Source organism: Chiloscyllium plagiosum, unplaced genomic scaffold (genome assembly GCF_037043375.1).
Source record: "Chiloscyllium plagiosum isolate Xiang-an unplaced genomic scaffold, Cpla_swu_hap1 HiC_scaffold_13, whole genome shotgun sequence".
NCBI lineage: Eukaryota > Metazoa > Chordata > Chondrichthyes > Orectolobiformes > Hemiscylliidae > Chiloscyllium > Chiloscyllium plagiosum.
The window spans coordinates 26,173,938-26,198,318 of NW_028270151.1; the positions used below are offsets into that span (position 1 = coordinate 26,173,938).

The window sequence follows — 24,381 nt, forward strand, 5'->3', positions numbered from 1 at the left end:
TAAATTGTGGAAAACCAGCAACTTATCACGATATACTGGGAAACTATTTGAATTGAAGGCAGACAGGTGCCCAGGGCCTGATGACTTACGTTCTAGGATCTTAAAGGAACTGGAGCAAAGTTAGAGGATGCATTGATTATGATATTCAAAAATGCACCAAGTCTGAAAAGGTTCCAGTGGAGCCTGTAGGTGGCAGAGACCATAATATAATTGCTTTCACCCTGCTGTTTGATAGGTTGGAATTGGATGTAACAGTATTTCAACTGAGAAAAATTAACGTCAAAGACATGAAGGAGGAGCTAACCAGAGTTGATTGGAAGGGACGCCTAGCAGAGAGGACAGTGAAACAAAAATGGCAGACATTTCTGGGGATAACTTGGAAGACATACTAGAAATTCATCCCAATGAAGAAGAAACATGCTGAGAGGAGAATGTGGCAACCATGGCTGACAAGGGAACTCAGGACAGCATAAAAGCAAAAGAAAACACATAATGGGTGGACAATAGTGTGAAACCAGAGGATTGGGAGTCTTTAAGAACAACAGAGGTTAGTTTCCCCACAGTATCGAAACAGGCCATTTGGCCCATCAAGTCCACACTGACCCTCCAAAGAGTAACCCATCCAAACATATTCCCTTCCCCTATATTGATCTCTGACTAGGTGAATTGGCCATGCTAAATTGCCCATAGTGTTAGGTACATTAGTCAGGGGGTAAATGGGTCTGGGTGGGTTGCTCTTCGGAGGGTCGGTGTGGACTTGTTGGGCCAAACGGCCTGTTTCTACACTGGAGGGAATCTAATCTAATCTAAGATAATCTAATCTAATGCACCTAACACTATGGGCAATTTAGCATGGCCACCTCACCTGACCTGCACATCTTTGGACAGTGGGAGGAAACCGGAGCACCTGGAGGAAACCCAAGTAGACACGGGGAGAATGTTTGTGTGAAGTTTGCACAATCGCCCAAGACAGGAATTGAACCTGGGTCCCTGCTGCTGTGAAGCAGCAGTGCTAACAGAAGATAATTAAAAAAGTAATAAGGAGGGCGATGATGAAATATGATGGTAATCTAGCTAGCAATATAAAAAAGATTGCAAGAGTTTATTTTAAATATCAAAAAGATTAGAGGAAAGAGTGAACATTGAATCACTGGAAAGTGAAACTGGAGAAGTAGTAACTGGGAACGATGAAATACCAGAGGAACAATATATGTCTTTTGCATGAGTTTTCACAGTGGAAGACACAAGTAGCATTGCAGAACTTTAATAGAATCAGGGGCAGAAGTGAGTGCAGTGGCCATTGATAAGGAGAAGAAGCTGGAGAAGTTAAAGGGTCTGAAGGTGGATAAAATACCTGATCAGATGGACCATGGTCCAGAGTTCTGAAGGAGATAGCTGAGGAGAATATAAAGAAATTGGTGGTGATCTTCCATGACTCATTTGTGTCAGGAAGGGTCTCAGATGACTTGAAAATGGCTAATTTATTATGTCTGCTTAAGAAAGGAGGGGGCTAATTTAACATGCCTGTTTAAGAAGGAAGAGAGTTAGAAGACAGGAAACTATTTGCCTGTTAGTCTTGGTCATTGGTAAGAATTTAAATAGATTATTAGGGGTGCAATTGCAGCGCTCTTGGAATTGCATGGTAAATAGTGTTGAGTCAGCACGGCTTCATCAAATAAAAGTCATGCCGCCGAGGAGGCTGCCAAATAAGCTCAGAACCCATTGTATTAGAGGCAAGCAGTTGGGAAGGATAGAGGATTGGCTGACTGACAGAAGATAGAGAGCAGGGACAAATGTGTATTTTTCAGGTAACTTGTGGTGTTCTGCAAGAGTCCAAGTTGGGCTCACAACAATTCACATTATATATTAACAATCTGGACAAACTGTCGAAGTGCATTGTTGCTAAGCTTACAGGTGACATAAAGATAGATGGTGAGATAGGTGAATTTGAGTAAGTGACAAGGCTGCAGAAGGACTTGGATATTGTAGGAGAATGAGAAAAGATGTGTCAAATGGAATGCGGTGAGAGAAAATATGAGGTTATACTTTTTGGTAGGAAGAATAGAGGCAATAGCTATTTTCTAAACAGGAAAAAGTTTTGGAAATCTGAAGCACAAAGACACATGGGAGTCAGAGCTCCGGATTCTATTCAAGTTAACATGCAGGTTCAACTGGCAGTTAGGAAGGCAAATGCAAAGGTAGAATTCTTTCAAGAGGACTAGAATACAAGAGCAGAGATATCCTGCTGAAGCCACATAAGGCTTAGGTCAGACTGCATTGTAATATTGTGAGCAGGTTTGAGACCCATATCCAAGGGAGACCCATATCCATGTTAACAGTGGAGGCAGTCCAGACTAGGATTTAAAAAGTGCCTCCGTGAAGGGCTTTACAGATGCGAAGCAGCTGAGGTACCTGGACCAGCACTTCATGGACTTTAAAAGGATGAGGGGTGATCTGATTGAAACTTACACAATAGCGATAGACCTCGATACAGTGGACGTGGAGATGAAGTTGCTACTAACAGGAGAGACTGGAACATGAGGGCACAGCCTCGATGTGAAGGGGCAATACTTTAGAACTGAGAAGACAAGGAATGTCTGCAGCCAGAGGATGGTGAATCTGTAGAACTTACTGCTGCAGAAGGCTGATGAATCCAAGTCATTAGATGTATTTAAGACAGAAATAAATAGGTTCTTGATTAATAAGGGGATCAAGAATTATGGGGAGAAGGCAGGGGAACAGGATTAGGAAACATAACTGCCATAATATTGCAGTAGATCCGATGGGCCAAATGGCCTAATACTGCATTTATATCATATGGCCTTATGATGTCATGAGCATAGTTCATGTTGCACATTACTAATACTACCATTTCTGATTTCCATAGACGGGGGCAGGATTCCTTTCCAACTCAAATATTGTATCTTAGTGCTTGATTTATAAATCATCATTTTTCATAACCATATAATTCTGATTATCATACTCGTTGTTATCGAAACCATACTTGTCACTGTCCTCGGACTTCCCATAATGGTAAATGACATTTCCAAATACAGCTTATCAAGATTCCTAAGAATTTTGTCTGCTTTAATAAGGTCAATGTTCATTCCACTAAATTCCAGTGAGTATAGGGCCAGCCTGCTCAATCTCTCCTCAAAAGGCAAACCCTCCACACCTGGTATTTCTCTCAACTGCCTGCAATGTCAGTACATTGTTCTCTACTGTTCACAGCATTACAGCCAGGTCTGACAAGAGCCTTCTATGTTTTGAGCAAAACCCCCTGAAACAAAGACCAAAAATCCATTTGCCCTCCCTATTACCATGGATGAAGACTCCCAAATCCCACTGTTGAGGAACTTTGTGGTCTTTCAGTAATATTCAAATTCTCTATTCTTCCCTTCAATGTGCATAAATTCACATTTTCCAACATTATATTCCATTTGCTCAATTTTTAATCCATTCATTTACCCGCCTATGTCCCTCTGCAGACTCTTTATGTCATCCTCAGCACTTACTTTTTCACTATTTTTGTGTCATCTGCAAATGTGGCTGCACTACATTCAGTTTCCTCATCCAACACATGAAAAGGTGTCAAAATAATTGTGGTCTCAACACTGATCTTCGTGGCATTCCAATAGGTACAGGTTGCCTTTCTGAAAATGGCCTTCTAATCCCAATTCCCTATCTTATATTCATTGGCCAATTTTCTGTCATGACCGTTACTCTGCCAGGGGTTCTTACCTTATGAAGTAGCTTAATATGTGATAATTTATCAAACACCTTCATCTCCTCCTTTTCCCTTCATTTAGTATTTTTGCAGCACTATTAGTGAATTACATAGATTTTTGATTCAATATTCTTTTTTCCTCATCAGGAAGGAAACACACTGAACAATAAATGTCTCTAGTGTACATTACACTAATTCCAGTATTCAATGTTCTTTAAACTGTTAATGTTCTAGTTTGAATTAGGATAGTTGTAGTCTCCTATTGTCACTCTGTTCTAGTTCTGGACATTTATTTTAATTAACAGAAAATGTGTTCCTCAATCTCTCTCACACTGTTTATTGGTCTGTGTAGTTTATCCTATGTGCATAATTATCTCTATTATTATTTAATACAGTTGGACTCTATCTTTGGATGCTCTGCTAAATCTTCTATGTCCTGTCTAACATTGATTTATTTAATCAACTTTGATAGTCTGACTAATGCTTTCTTCCTTATTTTCCAAACAAAATGTTCCAGGCAGGAAAATTAAGTTTCACACCTTACAGCCTGAGAACAGGCCACTGCTATAGCCTCTGCATGGTCAAAATATATGTTCAAGGTTACCCACCTTATCGATTGTGTACTCTGAGTGAATTTACATTCAATGCAACTTGCTCTAGCTCATGTGTAACAGCATATTCGACATGTTCTTGAATTCCTCCTACTTCTGGACGATTCTGCAGTAGTTCCATTTGCCTTTCTAAATCCACTGTGTACTTCCTTCTACCTTTCTAATATTTCAAAAAAAGTTGTGATGGCAATAGTCTGAGCTCTGTTGATGCCCACATCAAATATTCCATTCCTGTTAACAGAAATGGATCTAGTCACTGGGGCAACCCTCACCATGTGTGTAGGTGGATGCAAGCATATTTCTCCTTTTCATTCAGATGCTTCTTGGTGCCTGAAATTGAATCATCTAAAGACTGTTTTATTCCATCTTTGATGCTGTGATTTCTACCTTTGATTCTAAAGCTTAAGTTGTCAAGCTTTCATATTTTTCTTTTCCTCTGTTCTTTTGTCTGTTGATGATTAGAGAAATTGTCGCACATCCTGAACCCTCTCAGAAATGTACTCTTACCCTGCCATTCACGAGAAAGGCACCAGGCAGCACTCAGGTTGTCACCTGTGGAAGCCCCAGCCTATTCCCTGTGGATTAGATTCCAAGGATCCTAGCTTCGTTTCCATACTCTACACCAATATGCAATCATTCACTCTACTGTACCATCCCTCAATTTCATCATTAAACTATGGCAGGCAGCATTGTCCAACAAACTTAAAACTAACTGAGGGCTTTAGTTTGAGGAAGTAGATATACTTTCTGCACTTTTTTTCAGCTACCAGAAAGTCCTGGAGTCTGTGCATTGTACAGGAATTACAGACAAGAATCTCGGTTGACTAACTACTTTGATAAAATTACCTTCAGGTCTAACAAATAACTTGGATTGTTTATATATTAAAATATCTGTGATTGCCTCTCTTGGTTCATCTTCATAACCATCATCCAAAACTCAGCTGGGACATTGGAAAATCTCATTTGTTTTTGAGTTGTGTTAACAATATTTACCCAATGATCTGAGCTGCTGGTGGCAACAGCCTCATGAGCTTGCAAAGTTGTTACCAGCAATTGCTTATCTGAGCATCTTTGGTTGCCACCTGGTGCACAATCAAAACCTGAGATCTTTCTGCAGTGAGGCTTGCAGCAGTAGCACATAGTTCAGTGAGCAGGAGCAGGCTGCAAAACATGGGGTTGATGTACAGTGCAAATGTTACCTCATTTTTGCCTAGACGTTTGATAACAGTACAACATAAACAAATTAGTGCAGAAAATCTCCTCAGCAAACCTCCAAGTGTCTTGTTTTTCCAAGAATAAGGGACTGAAAAACATATTCATGATTTATTTCCAGTTTCTATCTATTTTGAATGTTAATTCTGTTGATTTATTTAATGTCTTCTATTTCTATAATGTCTTTAACATAGTGAAACATTCCAAGGTGTTTCAGACCACATTCCTAAAAAGATATTAACCATGAAAAGGAGACTATTTGTATTGGGAGAAAAACACTGTGCAGCCAGGAGCTTTCAGATACTTAAAAAAGAACAAAATAAGGATGAAATCAAAAATCTGAAAATATTGTCCATTTTCTCATTGTTTATACTGTCCAGATTACTCTGCTCAAAGCTGATTTTCAATATCTCTCTTAAATTTCCTCTCAATGTTCTCTCGTCCAAGGAAAGCAATTCCACTTCTCCTATCAATTCAATTAAATGAAGCTCCTGTCCCTACACTAACTCTCCTGAAACTTTTCTTCATTCTCTCCAATGCCTTTAACATTGCACCACAATTTGGAGACAATGTTTTATTGAGATCAAACCAGTTTTCTACACAAAGTTAATATAGCTACTATGCATTTGTTGTTGAAACCATTACTAATTAAATCCAATATGTTCTATGCTTTAGTAACCGTGCTTTCAACCTGTTATGAGAAAGTGAGGACTGCAGATTCTGGAGGTCAGAGTCAAGAGTGTGGTACTGGAAATGCACAGCAGGTCAGGCAGCATCCGAGGGGCAGGAACAAGCTTGATAAAACTTCGGTAATCTGCTTAATGGCTCCTTGTATATTTTGAACTGCAGATTTTAGCTGAAACAAAACGTCTGTACACAGAAATAGAGTTATGGAATGACGCAAATGATTAATGTTTTGAAAAACCAATAAGGCATAGGTTCAGTGCTACAGTTGTCATACATTTCACGATAAACTGTAATTTCTCAGCATATTCTAAAGTATATAATGTTATTGTTTGCTTTCTAAAGTCACAAAAGACTTGGAGTGTGCTGGGATCCTTTGGTTTCTCCCTCCCTTATGATTTTTAGCCAAAAGAAAACTGCATGTGGTGTTTCTTTTAATCAAGGCTGAACATATTTCAGTTCAAGGTTATTTTGAACCTTTGTCTAATGTTTTGAGTTTGCTCTCACAGATCCCTACTAATTAAAATCCGATTCAACATTTGGCGCAGGTAGCGAAAACCAAATAACCTGGGTGAATTCTATCAGGAACTGAAGAAGCAATCCAGCCGCAGCCCAGGGATTAGGGGCAGATGGGCTTGCCAAGTAAGCATTGAAACCTTGGTCTAACAGGCTGACCGCTGTGACCCCTCATCCCTTGCAGAGGACACTAGCAGGTGACGGTTTCCAAATCTAAATTCTAAATGTTTTCAGTTGTCGTTTGGCCGGGAAATCTGCACTGGATTTTTTTGTTAAGTATTTTGTGATTTTTTTTGTTTAAATTTTGAAGGTTTTTTTTTCAGAAATCAGAGAGACTTTTACTTTTCAGATTGGGCCCGTATCTCTGATTGTTTTTAGTACCAGGAATAACAAAGCGCTGTGTGCTGTAGTGTGAGGCAGGCCTTAGAACATAACGTACGTCGTGTGTCGACAGCATTGCAACATAAATTGAGTAAAGACATTTGGCCACTAGGGTGCACCTGGGATCGAGAAAATTACAAATATTCTGGAAAGGCCACTTAGTTGATAAGAACATTCAAAATGAATTTTTTTTACACCGGATGCAGGAATCCATTAGGCGCCAATGAGAACTCACGATTGGTGAGCTGGAGGGATAATGCTCGTAAACAGGATATTGACGAGTACTCAAATTGAAAGATTGGGAGACTTTGAAATTTGAGTGGGCACTTTGGGATTTGAAAAATCAGACCTTAGACAAAACAGCTGTGAAACAAACAGTAAAACGTAAACAGCAGGAAGGGCGGGATAATAAGGACACATCAAAGGGGGAGCCCCAAGTTTATCTGGCAGGCCAAATATTCCTGATTCAAGTGATACACACGATGAGGAAGTTTTAACAGTCATCCCCACCCCCTCCCCGGCACTGATCCTACCTTCTGCTTCTGCTGCCACACAACGTACTGGAACTCGTATTGACCCATCATCAGAACCCCCCACCCACACCCACCTAAATAACTCAATTCGTAATATTTATCTTCAGCCTACAAATGAACAGCCCCTGCCAGTTATCCACTCAGTTCTGTTATCAATCCCTGACTTGCTGCTAGTAACCAAACAAGGCCCCAAAGGAAACTTCCATATCCGCCACAGATTCACCTGCACCTCCACCCACATCATCTACTGCATCCGCTGCAGCCGGTGTGGCCTCCTCTATATTGGGGAGACAGGCCGCCTACTTGCGGAGCGATTCAGAGAGCACCTCTGGGCCACCCGGACGAACCAACCCAACCACCCTGTAGCACAGCATTTCAACTCCCCCTCCCACTCCACCGAGGATATGCAGGTCATTGGACTCATCCACCGCCAAACCACAACAACGCGACGGTCGGAGGAGGAGTGTCTTATCTTCCGACTGGGAACTCTCCAACCACAGGGGATGAACTTGGACTTCACCAGTTTCTTCATCCCACCTTGTCTCAGCCGAATCCCTCTAGCCCGGCACCGCCTTCCTGACCTGCAGTCTTCTTCTTGACCTCTCCGCCTCCATCCTACCCCGACCTATCACCCTCACCTTGACCTCTTTCCACCTATCACATTTCCAACGCCCCTCCTCCAAGTCCCTCCTCCCTACCTTTTATCTTCTCCTGCTGAACACTCTCTGCTCATTCCTGAAGAAGGGCCTGTGCCCGAAACGTCGAATCTCCTGTTCCCTGGATGCTGCCTGACCTGCTGTGCTGTTCCAGCAATAAAGTTTCAACTTTGATCTCCAGCATCTGCAGACCTCACTTTCTCCTAGTAACCAAACAGGTCATTCAGGTCTGGTAGGACTTTAAACCCCAGGAACTATGTTTAATCATGGCTCATGCTCAGTCCTATGAAGTACAAATAATTTCTTGCTGACTCCTTGCACTTTACCACCGAGATCCCTTTATCGTAATGTTTGTTTTAACCATGGGAAGGTGGGCCACTATTCCAGGGCTTGTCCATTGCCCTGCAAACAGGGCCAGGATTCTCACCGTAAACTCATATGCTTCACTACCTCGAACCCATTTTGACTGACCCGAACCAACTACCCTGTCCTCTCACTAGACCATACTGACGAGCCCACAGCAATTCTTCACATTGAAGTATTCCCTTTATGATTGACACTGCTGCGATTCACTCTGCCTTGGCTTTGTCATTGATTCAAAGATTATAATTTTCCCCTCTCTGATGAACATGTGGAAATTTCTGGTTTCATGGGTGAAACTGCTGTTTACCCACTCACACAACCTCTCACGTTTTTTGACTAGCCCGCACTAAATACCCAGCCCCCTCATGTGCAATTAGTTTTTGTAAGATTGCTGTAGAATGCTGTGGGGTGACATTGGCTATCCTGTATTGCTCCCATCGTAAACAGAGAGCAGGCTCAGTGAATTTCTCACTCCGTAGTATTGATATCGCTGGTGGAAATTTGTTTATGATAGAGCAAGGAGTCATGACATACAGTGGGACAATCTCTCGATGTAGTTAGGAAGGTGGAACTAAGAGAAAATACCTGATCAGAAAAATGTTTCTAAGGTTACCGGCCTCTCTCAGAAATTGAATATTTTGGTAAATTCTTTGTGTAAATTGGGCAGCTTGGTAAATTGTTATATATGAATTAAAGGATGTCCAGTTTGAAGTTTTGAACTATTGTTATGGTCTGTGTGTTTAGTGTAAACTTTCCATAGAATTGGTTCCAAAACTGTGACTCTATCAGCAAATGGATGACATGAACACAGGGAACTGACCAGCTATTTTTACCTAATAGCACTTTTAATTGCAATTCCATTGAACAATTGGCAGAAATTGAAAAAACTTCGAATAGAAAGAAAAACAGAGAGAGAGCAACAGGCTGCCAGTCTTTGCATTCACTGGTCTGTTAACTCTTTGTGTTCTGTGATGAAAGTACCTTTGTTCATTGGTGGTTACTTGTGTTCTTATGTAATCTTTGTTTTCTTATTCCCTAGAACTCGAGATCTGGGAATGTTTTGAATTGGGTCTGCATGTTGGAAATCCATGGTGATTTAAAGCTGCTGTTTGTGTCTTTCATTAGTTTAAATTCTGCATGGTTAATGTTAGTTCATTTTCAAGGACTTTCTACACTGATTTAAGTCTATACTTGCCAGGAGAGGTTCATTGAAAAAGATTGGGTTTTAAAGATTGGTTATTTTTTCTTCTTGGGATTTGAATTTATCATGTTTGGAGTCTCATTTTCTGGCCAGTGTGAATTTCCAAATACTATTTTAACATTTAAGGTAATCTTTAATTTCAAATGATACGATCATCTCATTTGCATGTAGCTTGTGATGATTGGAATTTGGGAATGCAGTTCAGAAATGTGAGAACACTGAAGGTGTGGGGGTGACGTTGCACAATATTTGGTTGTTGAAGGACATACAGGGGCACTTGCCCTTGTGAGTGCTATTGTATGCAGGTTGTAACCGTATGTGGAATGACTGTTCTGTACCCCCTATGCAGGTCAGGAAGCTAAAGACCTGTGATGTAGCCATTTGTGAACGGGCAGTGAGCCTAATTTGAGAGAAATTATAGGAAAAAGTGGAAATTATCAATTAAAGAATGGCAAGAAAAAGCAGATCGTGAACAGAGAGATGGCTTACTGGCCAGTTGGAGGAATAATGCATGTGATAGGGGGATAGAGTTACGTGCAGCAGATGGGACTCCCAGGAACTGTAAGAGGTTAAAGGCTGAGTGTAGATGGGCAGACAAAAGGCGACTAAGGAATCAGGGAAAAAGGTGTAAAGATGCTAGGGCTGAAAAAGACAATCCTTGCTAGACCTGATTTGGTTAATAACCAGCAGAACACTGTTTACCCCCTCACAAGTTTCCATTCATGTGATCCCACCCACTAAGGTTCAATCACGAGTTAAATGTTTGGGTGCATTTATTAGTCCTATTGACTGTTCCCTTACACAGAAGCAGATTACCCCCATTTTGCAAACCCCACCCCGTACCTCACCCAAATGGATGAGAGTTTTTGGGGTTGGTCAATTTTTGCAGGCAGTGATTTACAAACATGACAACTTGCACTAAAGGCCTTACTCCTTATTCATCTCCGAATGCTTCCCTGAAATTTCAGTTGTCTGACTTAGCCATGCAATCATTTCATGCCCTCAAAGACAACTTGGCTGCAGCCCAGGATTACGCTGCTCACTGTATGTCAGACCCTTTCAGTTGTATGTAAGTGTAATAGATAAATGCGCTACTGGTGACAACTCAGCAGCGTGGTGACTGTCGTCGCCCGATGGCCTATTATTCCACTGATTTGGATCCTGTTACCTGTGGTCCCGCTCCATGCACTCAAATCCTAACTGCTGTCCACCTGTTGTTCAGGCAGCTTCTCATCGGGCCCTTCACCAACCCATACATGTGTACACCTCGCGCTCTGTTGTTGCCCTCCTCACGTCTCAGCAGAACCAACACTTCACTCAAGCTCATCTGAGCCATTATAAGATCTCAATCTTGCAGAACCCTGACCTCTCGTTTCGATACTGCTTCACTTTGAATTCTATGTTCCTTGAGCAACCCGCTGATGATCTTCCTGATCCCCCCGCATGACTGTTTCCTTCAGAATCATTTCCTTACTGCACCACGCCTGGAATCGGCTGACCTCACATTTGAAAATCCTGACCTCATATTTTATGTTGAGGGTACTTCCTCTGTTTCCCCAGATGGTGTCCAGTAGTCAGGCTATGCTATTGCAATAGACACTGCAGTTCAGGAGTCTGCTGCTTTTCAGACTCCTGTCTCCACGCAGAAAGCCGAGCTTTTTCTCCTCACCAGAGTTTGTCAATTTTATCAGTGGCTATAATACATTGTTTACACCAATTCAAGATACACATTTGGTGTTGCCCGTGACTTTGGTCTGCTCTGGCAGCAACAAGGCTTCCTTACTTCTATGGGGACTCTCATTTAAAATGCTCTTTGGGTTAAAAATCTCCTTGATGCTATTCTACTTCTTTGTCAATTGGTTGTATTAAATGTACTGTATACAGAAGGGGGGGGGGGGGGGGGGGAGACACTCCGGTACAAGTAGGCAATGCCTGTGTTGGCTTGGCTGCTCAGGAGGTAACTAATGGGAATCAGGCTCCAAATCAAGTAGCTACTTCAGGGACAAAGGGCATGCCAGAGCAAACTGCAATTCAAAGTTTACAGAGGATGCCTCTGAAACTGAGCGTGCACTTTGGAAGTCAATGGGGTGTTCACACTCCTCAACATGAGACCTCTGGCAAACACTGGTCGGTCAAGATTCTATTCCTGATTCTTTGTTACCAGTGCTTATTGATTACTTGCATTCTTGTATTCATCTTGACAAGGATGGAATGGTACAGCTACTTTTAAAAAACCTGGTGGCACCCGGATTTGAATATAGCAGCCCAAATGCGGCTAGATCGATGCCTTTATTTGCATGAAAAATAACAAGACTAAATGTATTAAGTGCCCTTCTGGGACTACCCCACTGCCAGATGGGCCTTTGCTTGTATACAGCTTGATTTTATTGAATGACCTCAGGTAAAATGTTATAAATACTGTTTAGTGATGACAGATGTATTTAGCAAAAGGACTGAAGTCTTCCCTACCACTAATTGTACAGCACAAATGCTGGTGAAAATATTGTTTGACTGAAGTTACTCCCCACTTTGGGTTACCTAAAACGATAAGTTCAGACAATGAAAACGAACCTTGCAGCTCAGCAAGCAAACCGACTTCCAGAATGCACCACATTTTGTGGCTCGTATCAATACTGAATTATGTGAATCACTTTTAATTAAACAGCAATTGCCCTACATGTATCGCCCACAGGCAGCAGGGATTATGGAATGGGCCAACGGTACCGTAAATGAAAAATTATCTAAATTAGTCAAAGAAACAAGGTTACATTGGCTCAAAGTTTTGCCCTTACCACATTTTCACATGCGAGTGACTCCATGTTCATGGACTGAACAATCAGCTGCAGAGATCATTTATAGTTGGCCAATGAGGACTTTGTCGGATGTTCATACTGAACCCCTAAAGGGCATAGATCTCCATGTGATGGGAGAGCAAATGCAGAATTACCTAAAACAGTTAACTCTTTCTCTGAAGTTTCTTCATTTGCAGGTCAGACAATCGCATTGCCCAGCTAAGGAAAATACGATTTCCTTCCAATATCTATAAGTAAACCCAGGTGATTACGTGATAGTCAAGAATCGGGAAAGAAACAAACTAGGACACCGCTGGAGTGGGCCCTTTCGAGTCCTACTGACAACACCAACCTCAGTCAAAATTGAAGGATGTTCCAATTGGGTTCATCTATCTTATTGGAAGAAGATTACTCTTCAACCGGTCAACAACACAGCAGAATATCATTTTGGTACTCTTTGGATTTTTTGAATTCTTTGATGTAAGTGAACATTTGACATTAACAAACCATCCTACTCAGGAACTGCATGCAAACACCTATTTACATATGTCATATATGTTTGCTGATAAATTGATGGTTAAGTGTTGGTTTTGTACCCATGTCCCCATCCATTCAAGGCAAGGTATACCTCTTCAGCCCCCCCCTTTCTATATATCAGAAACAGTTGAGTGGATGTTACGACGGAATCACTCAGGGCTTACTGGAGAAATGAGAATATGGGAATCAGCAGGTTAAGAACTTACTACATTTTCATCATGGTATCAGCCCGCATATAATCACAACTCAGTTCCTTCTTCCCTTACAGTCCATTCGAATAACACTATATGGTCCCTATGCTTTAGAAACTTAGGACAATGAATGCTAATGGGGAAAAGTGAATGTAATCTCACATTTGACTGGCAAGGCCCAGTAATCAATATTTCAAGAAATAGGATGTTTAATTGTGATTGGTCCAGGATATGGAATATTACACCTGATATTCCATGGCCCTTGTCCACCATGCAATACTGGATGACATTGGCTGATGATTTTACAGCTTATAATGGCACATACTTTATAAATGGCACCAAAGTGTACCCATGGCTTCCTACCAATTGGAATCCTGTTATCTGGGTTATGTTGTACCCTACGTGCATCACCTGACCCCCCTTAAGCACTGCCGTCCACAAATTGTGAGAGCCATTACTGGGCTAGACCAGTTCCTCATGTTGTACTTTCCATTGTATGGAATGGGGCGAATATCCAATGAATTGTTTCACATGGCGTCAGCACTGGAACACCTGGCAAATGAGACAGCTTAGAAGCCAAGGCAACTGAACAAGCACTGACTGAGGTCTCAGCTGAGCTACTAGCTATCCGGACCATGGCATTGCAGAATCAACTGGCTTTGCAATATCTGCTAGCCTCATAAGGGGTAACATGTGCTGTTGTGGGTCAGGAGTGCTGTATTTACATTCCAGATACCTCTGAAAATATTACCAACCTCGTTGAACATATTAAGCAACATGCTGATCACATACAAGTCATTGGCAACAAACTCCATGATTACAACCCACCGAATTGATTGGGTTGTTTGGGTCACAGAATGTTTGATTGGATCTTTAAAGCTCGTAGGAATAGGATTACTTGTTTGCTTGTGCCAATGCATTTTAAAGTAGATTTTCAATGTGCCCATATAACTGACTTGTCATATCATGACCAATGCGGAAAATGTGGCATTGTAGGGAGCATTTAACATTGCATGATGGGAAAAATTGACAGCTCTCGAATTATAGATCAGCACATTAAACAGGACTGTGGCAAAAGTTCAGAAACGGCTTTCAAGGCCAGGCTGAATGTAAAAAAAATTGACAAGCTTGACAACTTCAGTAATCTTCTGAACTGCTCCTTGTATATTTTGAACTGCAGATTTAAATGACGCAAATGATTAATGTTTTGAAAAATCAATAAGGCGTAGGTTCAGTGCTACTGATGATATACATTTCATGATAATCTGTAATTTCTCAGCATATCCTGGAGTATATAATGTTACTGTTTTCTTTGTAAAGGCACGAAGAACTTGGAGAGTGCTGGGATCCTTTGGTTTCTCCCTCTCTTATGTTTTCTTTAGCCAAAAAACTGTATGTTTCTTTTAATAAAGGCTGAACATTTTTCAGTTCAAGATTGTTTTTGAATCCTTGTCTAAAGTTTTGAGTTTGCTCTCAAAGGTCCCTGCTAATTAACATCCGATTCAACAGATAAGCCATGCTGAATTACTCATTGTGTTCAGGGATTTGTAAGTTAAGTGCATTAACCATGGGATATGCAGGGTTACAGGAGTAGAGTAGGGGAATAGGGATGGGTCTGTTTGGGATGCTCTTTGGAATGTTGGTGTGGACTTGTTGGGGCAAATGGCCTGTTTCCATTATGTGGCAATTCTACTCTATTCAATTTCATACCACTTTATTCTTGTCAAATTCAGTGTCTCAAAAGGAGACAGTCCATAGCGTCACAGAATCAGAGAGATGTACAATGTGGAAACAGACCCTTCAGTCCAACTCGGCCATGCCAACCAGATATTCTAAACTAATCTTGTGCTATTTTCCAGCACTTGGCCAATATCCCTCCAAACCCTTTCTATTGATGTACTCACCAAGAATCCTTCCAATATTGTAAATTATGCCAGCCTCCACCACTTCCTCTGGCAGCTCATTCCATACACGCACCACACTCTGTGTGAAAAAGTTGTCCCTTAGGTTCCTTTTAAATTCTTCCCTTCTCACCTAAACCTATGCCTCCTAGTTCTAGACTCTGCCACCCCAGGGAAAATACCTTAACTATTTACCCTATCCATGCCCCTCATGTTCATCTCTTCTTGCTGCTCGTATAGCTGTGTTACTAATTATAATTTGACGTTAAAGTTAACCATGCATTTAATGGCATCTGCTCGTGCAATGTGAATAATTCCAGTGACACCACCAGGAATGGATCATTCAGGTCAGAGGATCAGTACTTGGGTGATGATCTGCCTTTGATGTCCACGGTATCAACTTGAGCTGTTCCACGTGTTCCCCCCATGGAACAAATGACCCTGTGCTAATGGGAGTGCTTTGTGATGTAGCAACCCATGGGTTTTGTTCAGCAGGTTTTCCTGATGGCTAACAGGACATCCAATATATATCAGCACAGTCATCACAAATGTTTAACAATCAGAGTTAAATCACTCAAAGCATGTTAAAGCTATGCCATTGGTATGGACATGACTTATCAATCAACCTGCTTGAGGAAAAGCTGATCGAGGTTGGTGTTTTTTTGATAAGGAATAGCATTACAGCTGTACTGAGGGAGAATATTCCTGGAAATATATCCAGGGAAGTTATTTGGGTGGAACTGAGAAAAAGAAAGGGATGATCACCTTATTGGGATTGTACTATAGATCACCTAATAGTCAGCAGGAAATTGAGTAACAGATTTGTAAGGAGATCTCAGCTATATGTGAGAATAATAAGGTGGTTATGGTAGGGGATTTTAACTTTCCAAACATAGACTGGGACTGCCATAGTGTTATGGGTTTAGATGGAGAGGAATTTGTTAAGAATGTAGAAGAAAATTTTCTGATCCAGTGTGTGGATGTACCTACTAGAGAAGGTGCAAAACTTGACCTGCTCTTGGGAAATAAGGCAGAGCAGATGACTGAGGTGTCAGTGGGGGAGAAGTTTGTGGCCAGTGACCATAATTATATTGGTTTAAAATAGTGATGGAAAAAGACTGACGTGATCTAAAAGTTGAAGTTTTAAATTCGAGAAAGGCCAATTTTGACGATATTAGGCAAGAACTTTCAAAAGCTGATTGGGTGCAGATGTTCGCAGGTAAAGGAATGGCTGGAAAATGGGAAGCCTTCAGAAATGAGATAACAAGAGTCCAGAGACGGTATATTCCTGTTGGGTTGAAAAAAAAGGCTGGTTGGTATCGAGAATGCTGGATGACAAAAGGAACTGAGCATTTGGTTAAGAAAAAGAAGGAAGCATATGTCAGGTACAGACAGAATAGATCGAGTGAATCCTTAGAAGAGTATAAAAGCAGTAGGACTATATTTAAGAGGGAAATCAGGAGGGCGAAAAGGGGACATGAGAGAGCTTTGGAAAATAGAGTTAAGGAGAATCCTAAGGGTTTTTAACAAACACCTTAAGGACAAAAGGGTAACTACAGAGAGAAGAGGGCCCCTCAAAGATCAGCAAGGTGGCCTTTGTGTGGAGCTGCAGAAGATGAGCGAGATACTAAACGAGCATTTTGCATCAGTATTTACTGTGGAAAAAGGACATGGAACATACAGAATATTGGGAAATAGATGGTGACATCTGGAAAAATGTTCATATTACAGAGGAGGAAGTGCAGGATGTCTTGAAACACATAAAATGCCCAGGATCTGATCAGGTGGACCCTAGAACTCTGCGGGAATCTAGGGAAGTGATTGCTGGGCCTCTTGCTGAGATATTTAAATCATCGATAGTCTAAGGTGAGGTGCCGGAAGACTAGAAGTTGACTAATGTGGTGCCACTATTCAAAAAAGGTGGTAAGGACAAGCCAGGGAACTATAGACCGGTGAGCCTGACGTCGGTGGTGGGCAAATTGTTGGAGGGAATCCTGAGGGACAGGATGTACATGTATTTGGAAAGGCAAAGGCTGATAAGGGATAGCCAACATGGCTTTGTGCCTGGGAAATCATGTCTTACAAATAGGGTGGCATGGTGGCTCAAAGGTCAGCACTGTTGCCTCAGAATGCCAGGAACCCACATTCAATTCTAGCCTTGGGTGACTGTCAGTGTGGAGTTTGCACATCCTCCTTGTGTCTGCATGAGTTTCCTCTGGGTGCTCCAGTTTCCTCCCACAGTCTAAAGATATGCAGGTCAGGTGAATTGACCATACTAAATTGCCATAGTGTTAGGTCGATTAGTCAAATGTAAGGGGATAGGTCTGGGTGGTTGCTCTTCGGAGGGTTGGTGTAGACTTCTTGGGCCGAATGGCCTGTTTCCAGACTGGACGGAATCTAAACTTGACTGAGTTTTTTCAAGAAATAACAAAGAAGATTGATGAGGGCAGAGTGGTAGACGTGACCTACATGGAATTCAATAAGACATTCGACAAGGTTTCCCATGGGAAACTGGTTAGCAAGGTTAGATCTCAAGGAATACAGGGAGAACAGCCATTTGGATACAAAACTGACTCAAAGGTAGAAAACAGAGGGTGGCGGTTTAGGGTTGTTTTTCAGACTGGAGGCCTGTGATCGCTGCTGGATCCTCTACTTTTCATCATTTATATAAATGATTTGGCTGTAAGCTTAAGAGGTATAATCAGTAAGTTTGCAGATGACACCAAAATTGGGGGTTTAGTGGACAAGAGAAGAAGGTTACCTCAGGTTACAATGGGATCTTGATCAGATAAGCCAATGGGCTGAGAAGTGACAGATGGAGTTTTATTTAGAGAAATGTGAGGTGCTGCATTTTGGGAAAGCAAACCTTAGCAGGACTTATACACTTAATGGTAAGGTCCTAGGGAGTGTTGCTGAACAAAGAGACCTTGGAGTGCAGGTTCATAGCTCCTTGAAAGTGCAGTCGCAGGTAGATAGGATAGTGAAGGAGGCGTTTGGTATGCTTTCCTTTATTGGTCAGAGTATTGAGTACAGGAGTTGGCAGGTCATGTTACAGCTGTACAGAACATTAGTTAGGCCAGTTTTGGAATATTGCATACAATTCTGGTCTCCTTACTATCGGAATGATATGGTGAAATGTGAAAGGGTTCAGAAAAGATTTACAAGGATGTTGCCAAGGTTGGAGGATTTGTGTGATGGGGAGAGGTTGAATAGGCTAGGGCTGTTTTCCCTGGAGCATCGGAGTTTGATAAAATCATGAGAGGCATGGATAGGGTATAAAAAGTTAAAAATCACACAACACCAGGTTATAGTTTAACTTTGTACACCCCCGTCCAACACCAGCATCTCTAAATCATGGATAGGGTAAATAGACAAGGTCTTTTCCCTGGGGTGGGGTAGACCAGAACTCGAGAACATAGACTTAGGGCAAGAAGGGAAAGATATAAGAGAGACCTAAGGGGCAACTTTTTCATGCAGAAGGTGGTGCATGGTTGGAATGAGCTACCAGAGGAAGTGGTGGAGGCGAGTACAATTGCAACATTTTAAAAGACATCTGGATGGGTAAATGAATAGGAAAGGTTTGGAGAAATATATGCAAGGTGCTGACAAGGTGGGACTAGATTGAGTTGGGACATCTGGTCGGCATGGACCAATTTGACCAAAGGGTCTGTTTGCATGCTGTACGTCTCTATGAATATATGACTGCGATTTTTGTTGCAGCTCAAACTGAGACAATTAGAAAGACTGCGTAAAGCAAACAATTGACCTGTCACTGATGGATCAGTTTAACCGCAGTGATGCTTTCAGCTATCCAGCAACAATAGTTTTCTCATGCAGCTTTATTTCATCTTGTCTCAAAAACTCCAAATGTAATGTTTTTGGGTAACCATTATCAGCAATATTATCAGTACTTCAGATGACAATACTTGTTCAACACTTAATAGTCAACACTTGTTGTTTCTGTGCAGCATTCTGGAATTATTATGATAAGTTGATGTTTCAAATTGAAATTGAATCCTTTATGTTCCAGTCAAAAATGCTGCACCTAGATAGAGATGAGTGTGTCAAATAGTCTCGTACAAAATGTCTTATTTAATAATTTGTGTTCTTATTTCAGAAATCTTTCTAAATTTGTGTGGATAGTTTTGCAAAGATTTGATCTTTGGTTATTGAAGCACACAATTACCTCTGATTGTCAAAGCAGTATTTATTGATAATTTGATATAACTCAATAATGATCTCAAATTTATTTTACATGCACTTGGCAACATCGAAACCAACTTAAATGCAATGCCTTTATTTTCATTGGATGACAACTGCTGAATTGGTTGAATGATTGAAACATATTACAGGTTCTGAGATACTATATTTGTCTTTTACAAAAGCCAGATTTGTCAATTTCTCTTAACTTTTAGAATTGGTTGCATTTCAAGGTTACAGCTATTATTGATAATTCAATTTTAAAAATTAATTTTACAGACATTTTTAATAATAATGTTGGCTTGTTTGCTTCCCTTTATTTGTTATATCCTCTATAGTTTGGATGGAATTGCAGTTCCATGACTTGTCATTTTTTTATATGTTTGTTGTTCATTCAACATCAGTCTATAAGAATTGTTGCAATTCATTAGCTGCAACTGAAAATATTGATGTACAGATTAATGTTTTCCCTACAAAAAGCTATTTTCCCCAGATATGTTATAAATTAAATGAAACTTTTGGGTGTGTGAAATACAGTCTCCTTTCAGGAATTAATTATCAATAAAAATCTCTCCTTTTAACAGTTCAATTTCATATTTGTTCACAGTTTTGAGAAAATAACAATTCATATGTCTACATATTGCAAGATGAAAAGTTTGCAGCGTACAACTGAATTAGATTTTGTTTGCTCAGGAGAGAGGATAATGCCTCATTCACTGTTTCATTAAACTATTTTACAACAGTTTTCAATCATCATTACAATATCATAACATATTTAGTAATTCACATATGCACAATAAGATAGAGGAAGGTGTTCATGACTAAACCTTTCCAAATCAAATTATCAAAGCATAAAAGTACTAACATGTAGAATTTGTACTACAATAAAGTCAAATCCACACTAAACCTAGAATGATTTTTTATTTTGTTCTGAATATAAAGGTTGTCCTGATTTACCATTCTCCACATGGTAAATTAATTACTAGGAATCTCACAAACTTTCCATGGAGCTTAGCCAACTGTAATAATTGCTGAATTGGTTGGATACAACTTGTGAATTTCAACACCAATATTTGTGCCAAGTCATTGTCGAAAAACAGGTAACTGTAACATACTTTGTTGTAAATGTCGTCCTCAATTACACTTTTGCTCAGATGAAAGTCCTCACAACTCCATCTCAAATTATTGAATTTCATCATATTCCCTTTCAAGTTCAGCATCAGATGGAGGAAACAAATCTAATTAAAAAAAGGAAAACAGGCTGGCATAATAAACTTATTACACTCGACTTAGGCCCAAGTGTTTTCAAACAGCCACTCCAAACGATAATGTAACAAATTGCTTTACCATTAATTATTACTATAATTCTACATCTCTTTTCAGCCACGACTCACTCAAAAAAGTGTTAGAAGTGGTTTAAATCGATAGACCTATTTACTATGTATTCTTGTTCCCAATGAAAAGTCCAGCAAGTTGCGCAGAGTCAGGAGAGAGAGTTCACATCAGGGTAAGAAATATCCGGAGTGAATATATACTTTGAGGAGTTTGGAGGCAGCACAGGAATTCAGTGTAGAGGGGGAAGGGATGTTGATTGCTTGCTTTTTTTTCATAGTTTGTAATAGGTTGATGCTGAGGACGGGGGTCCAGCAGACCAGCATGAGTGGCATCACAGGAAAATTATAAATTCATTGATTGGTAACAGCTATGTATTTCACTATTATAAGGTTACTTTCAGATTTAAGATAAATGGGAGAAATATTTAGAGGTTACGAACTAAAAGACTTGAAAGAATTTTTTTAAAAGCATTAATTAAAATCTAATTGAATAAAACAGAGATGCAGGGCCAGGCCGTGAGTTGTACCTGCATGATGTGGGAGCTGATAGACCCCATTTTGATTTGCAAGTGAACACATTTGGAACGAGTGTTGGTTACTTGAGGAAATGCAGCTCAGAGTTGATGAGCTGAAGTCTGAACTTTGAACACTATAACACATCAGAGAGGGGGAAAGTTACCTGAACACTTTCAGAAGGCAGTCACAACCATGAGAATTCGGTCAATGGTCAGGAACAGGAGGGTGTGACTATAAATAAGGGTGCTGAAGGGATCTAGGAGGTAGCGCTGAAGGAGCATCAACCCTTGAGCCTATCTAACAGCTTTGAGATTCTTTCGTCCTGTATGGATAAGAGCTAGGTCTGCAGGGAGGATAGGCAAAGTGACTATAGCATCATGGTACCCAGAGCCATTCAAGAGGGGATCAAAAGAGAAATATATTTCTAATCCGGGATGGTATTGTCAGTGGAATAGTCAATGTTCTCTGTTGCCAGGATCAAGAGTCCTGAAGATTGTGTTTCCTGCCAGATGAACAGGTTCAAGATATCTCATCTGGGCTGGAGAGGAACTTGGCTTGGCAGGGAAAAGATCCAGCTATTGTAGGCAATAACATACTGAAAAAGAAAGAGATTTTGCCGAGGGAATATGAGTATCTCAGAGTGAGATTAATAGCAGAACCATAAAAGGTAATAATTCCTGGATTCTTAATTGAACCATGAATAAATTGGCAATGGGTCAACCAGGTTAAACAGGTAAACATGTGGCTCAAAAATTAGTGTCAAATTCATTAGATATTGGCACAGTACTTGTGAAGGAGGATACTGTTCTAATGAGACAGACTCCACTGGAATCATGCAGGGACCAGATCCAGGTGAAATACATAATGAGGGCTGTGGATAAGTCTTTAAACAAAGTATTGGTGCAGGGAACAGAAATTATGGAAAATTTTAAAAGAGGGATGGGGAGGCTCTGAAGAAAATTATTAAAGTTTTCAGAATTGTACTTGTTCAGGATTTAGATTCACACACAGTAGATAAGGGGACAGTCATAGAATAGGCAAAAATGAGGACCTCAAATGCTGGAGATCAGATTCACGAGTCAGGATTCCTGCCCGAAACGTCAATTTTCTAGCTCCTCAGATGCTGTCTGACCTGCTGTGATTTACCAGCACCACTCTAATCTTGACAGTCATAGAATCCCTACAGTGTAGAAACAGGCCACTTGGCCCCGAAAGTCCACACCAACCCACTGAATACCATCACACCCAGAACCATTATCCCTGGAACCCTGCATGTCCCATGGCTAACCCACCTAGTCTGAGCTGGAATTGAACCTGGATCCCCGGCACTGTGAGGCATCAATGGTAACCATTGAGCCACCATGCTGGCCCGAAGTCCTGTGCTGCCCCAGTCAATGTGAGACTCAGGAGGTTACTCTTAATTGTGCATGGTATATGAAAGGAGGTAAATGAGCTTGTAATATAGATTGATATTGGCCAGTACGAAGTTGTCACTATTACAGAGATATTGTAGCAAGGAGATTTTGGCTGGGAACTAAATATCCAAGGATAAGAGTCCTATTAAAGTGACAGGAAGATAGGCAGAGGGGATGGAGTATTCTTGTTCATAAGAAATGAAATTAAATTGATAGCCAGAAATGATAGAGTTGGAAAGCCTAGAATCTGCGTGGGCAGAGTTGAGGAACTACAAAAGAGAAAAAGACTCTGATGGGAGGTATACATAGTCCCCATAGCAGTCCTCAGGATATGTGGCAGAAAGTAAATCAGGAGTTAAAAAAGACATATTATCATAACCATAGGGGAGCTTCAATATGCAGGTGGACTACAAAAAATCCAAAGAAAACAAATTCCTGGAATGTCTACAAGGTGTTTTGTTTTCAGAGCAGCTTGTGATAGACCCCATTAAGGAAGAGGCAATTCTACATTTGATGATGTGTTATGAGCTTAAGGTGATAGAACTCCTCAGGGAAGCAGTAATCATGATAGAATTCATGCTGCAGTTTAAGGGAGAAGGTGGAATTAGATGTAACTGTATTATAATTAATTGATGGTAACTTCAAAGACATGAGGGAGGAATTAGCCAGAGTGTTTGGAAAGGGCACCTGACAGAGACGATGGTTGAACAGCAATGATAGGAGTTTCTAGGGCCAAGGAAGAAGAAACATACTAAAAGAGGAGGACAAGGCAACCATCACCAACATGGGAAGTCATGGACAGTGTTTAAAAAAAGCATACAATGTGGTGAAAAATGTGGGAAGCTTTTAAAACCACCATTGATAACTGAAAAGCAATAAGTGGATAGAAAATGAAATGAGGGTAAGATAGCCAGTAATATAAAAGAAGAATGCATGAGGTTTTTAAGATGTATGAAAGTGAGATGGAATCAATAGTGGACACAGGACTGCTAGAAAATGAGGCTGGAAAAGTATTTTTGGGGAGCAAAGAAAACGCAGATGAACTGTGGAAGACACCAGCAGCATACTATAATTTCAAGAGTTTGGGGGTAGAAGTGAGTGAAGTGGCTATCATTAAGAAGGTGTATAAATCCCTGTACTGGATGTATTTCACCTCAGAGCAGCAAAGTAGATGGCTGAGGAGATCGTAGAGGCATTGGTCGTACTTCCTTTTTAAGGTATTCCTTTCTTTTATGTCAGTCTTTGTCCGGGGTGGGGATAGAATAGTGTGTTATAGGTCATTAATTTGGCCTAACTTGGATATGTATATCACATTTATATCATTAATTGCCATTATGATATTATTCAGTGAACCTCTGAATGTAAACATATAACCCGAAAGGTCTGCAGTCTTGAATTTAAAGGTTATCACATGCATAAATATTAAAAATAATTACCTGGCCCTGCACCTATGTCCTGAGCTTTAATCTCTTCATAAACAGGGTCAAAATTTCTGTTTTTGTTGGCTGTAGAATGAAGAATGTCAGATTATAGATGAGCAAATGTCTAATGCTAATAGAAAAACAGAAATTGCTGGTGAAACTCAACAGGTGTCAAAGCATTTGTGAGGAG

General features: G+C 40.6%; 1 protein-coding gene across 1 annotated transcript in view; it reads right to left on the reverse strand.

Moving 5' to 3' along the window:
* Positions 1 to 19,500: 19,500 nt before the first annotated feature.
* The window catches only part of LOC122555635 (scavenger receptor cysteine-rich domain-containing protein DMBT1-like), a 68,805-nt gene continuing 63,924 nt past the window's right edge, over positions 19,501 to 24,381 (reverse strand). The window contains exons 14-15 of the mRNA XM_087993943.1: positions 24,207 to 24,275; positions 19,501 to 20,743 (exon numbers count right to left, since the gene is read on the reverse strand). Coding sequence (XP_087850069.1) covers positions 20,688 to 20,743; positions 24,207 to 24,275 — 125 coding nt within the window. The 3' untranslated portion in view covers positions 19,501 to 20,687. The remainder of the gene's footprint in view (positions 20,744 to 24,206; positions 24,276 to 24,381) is intronic.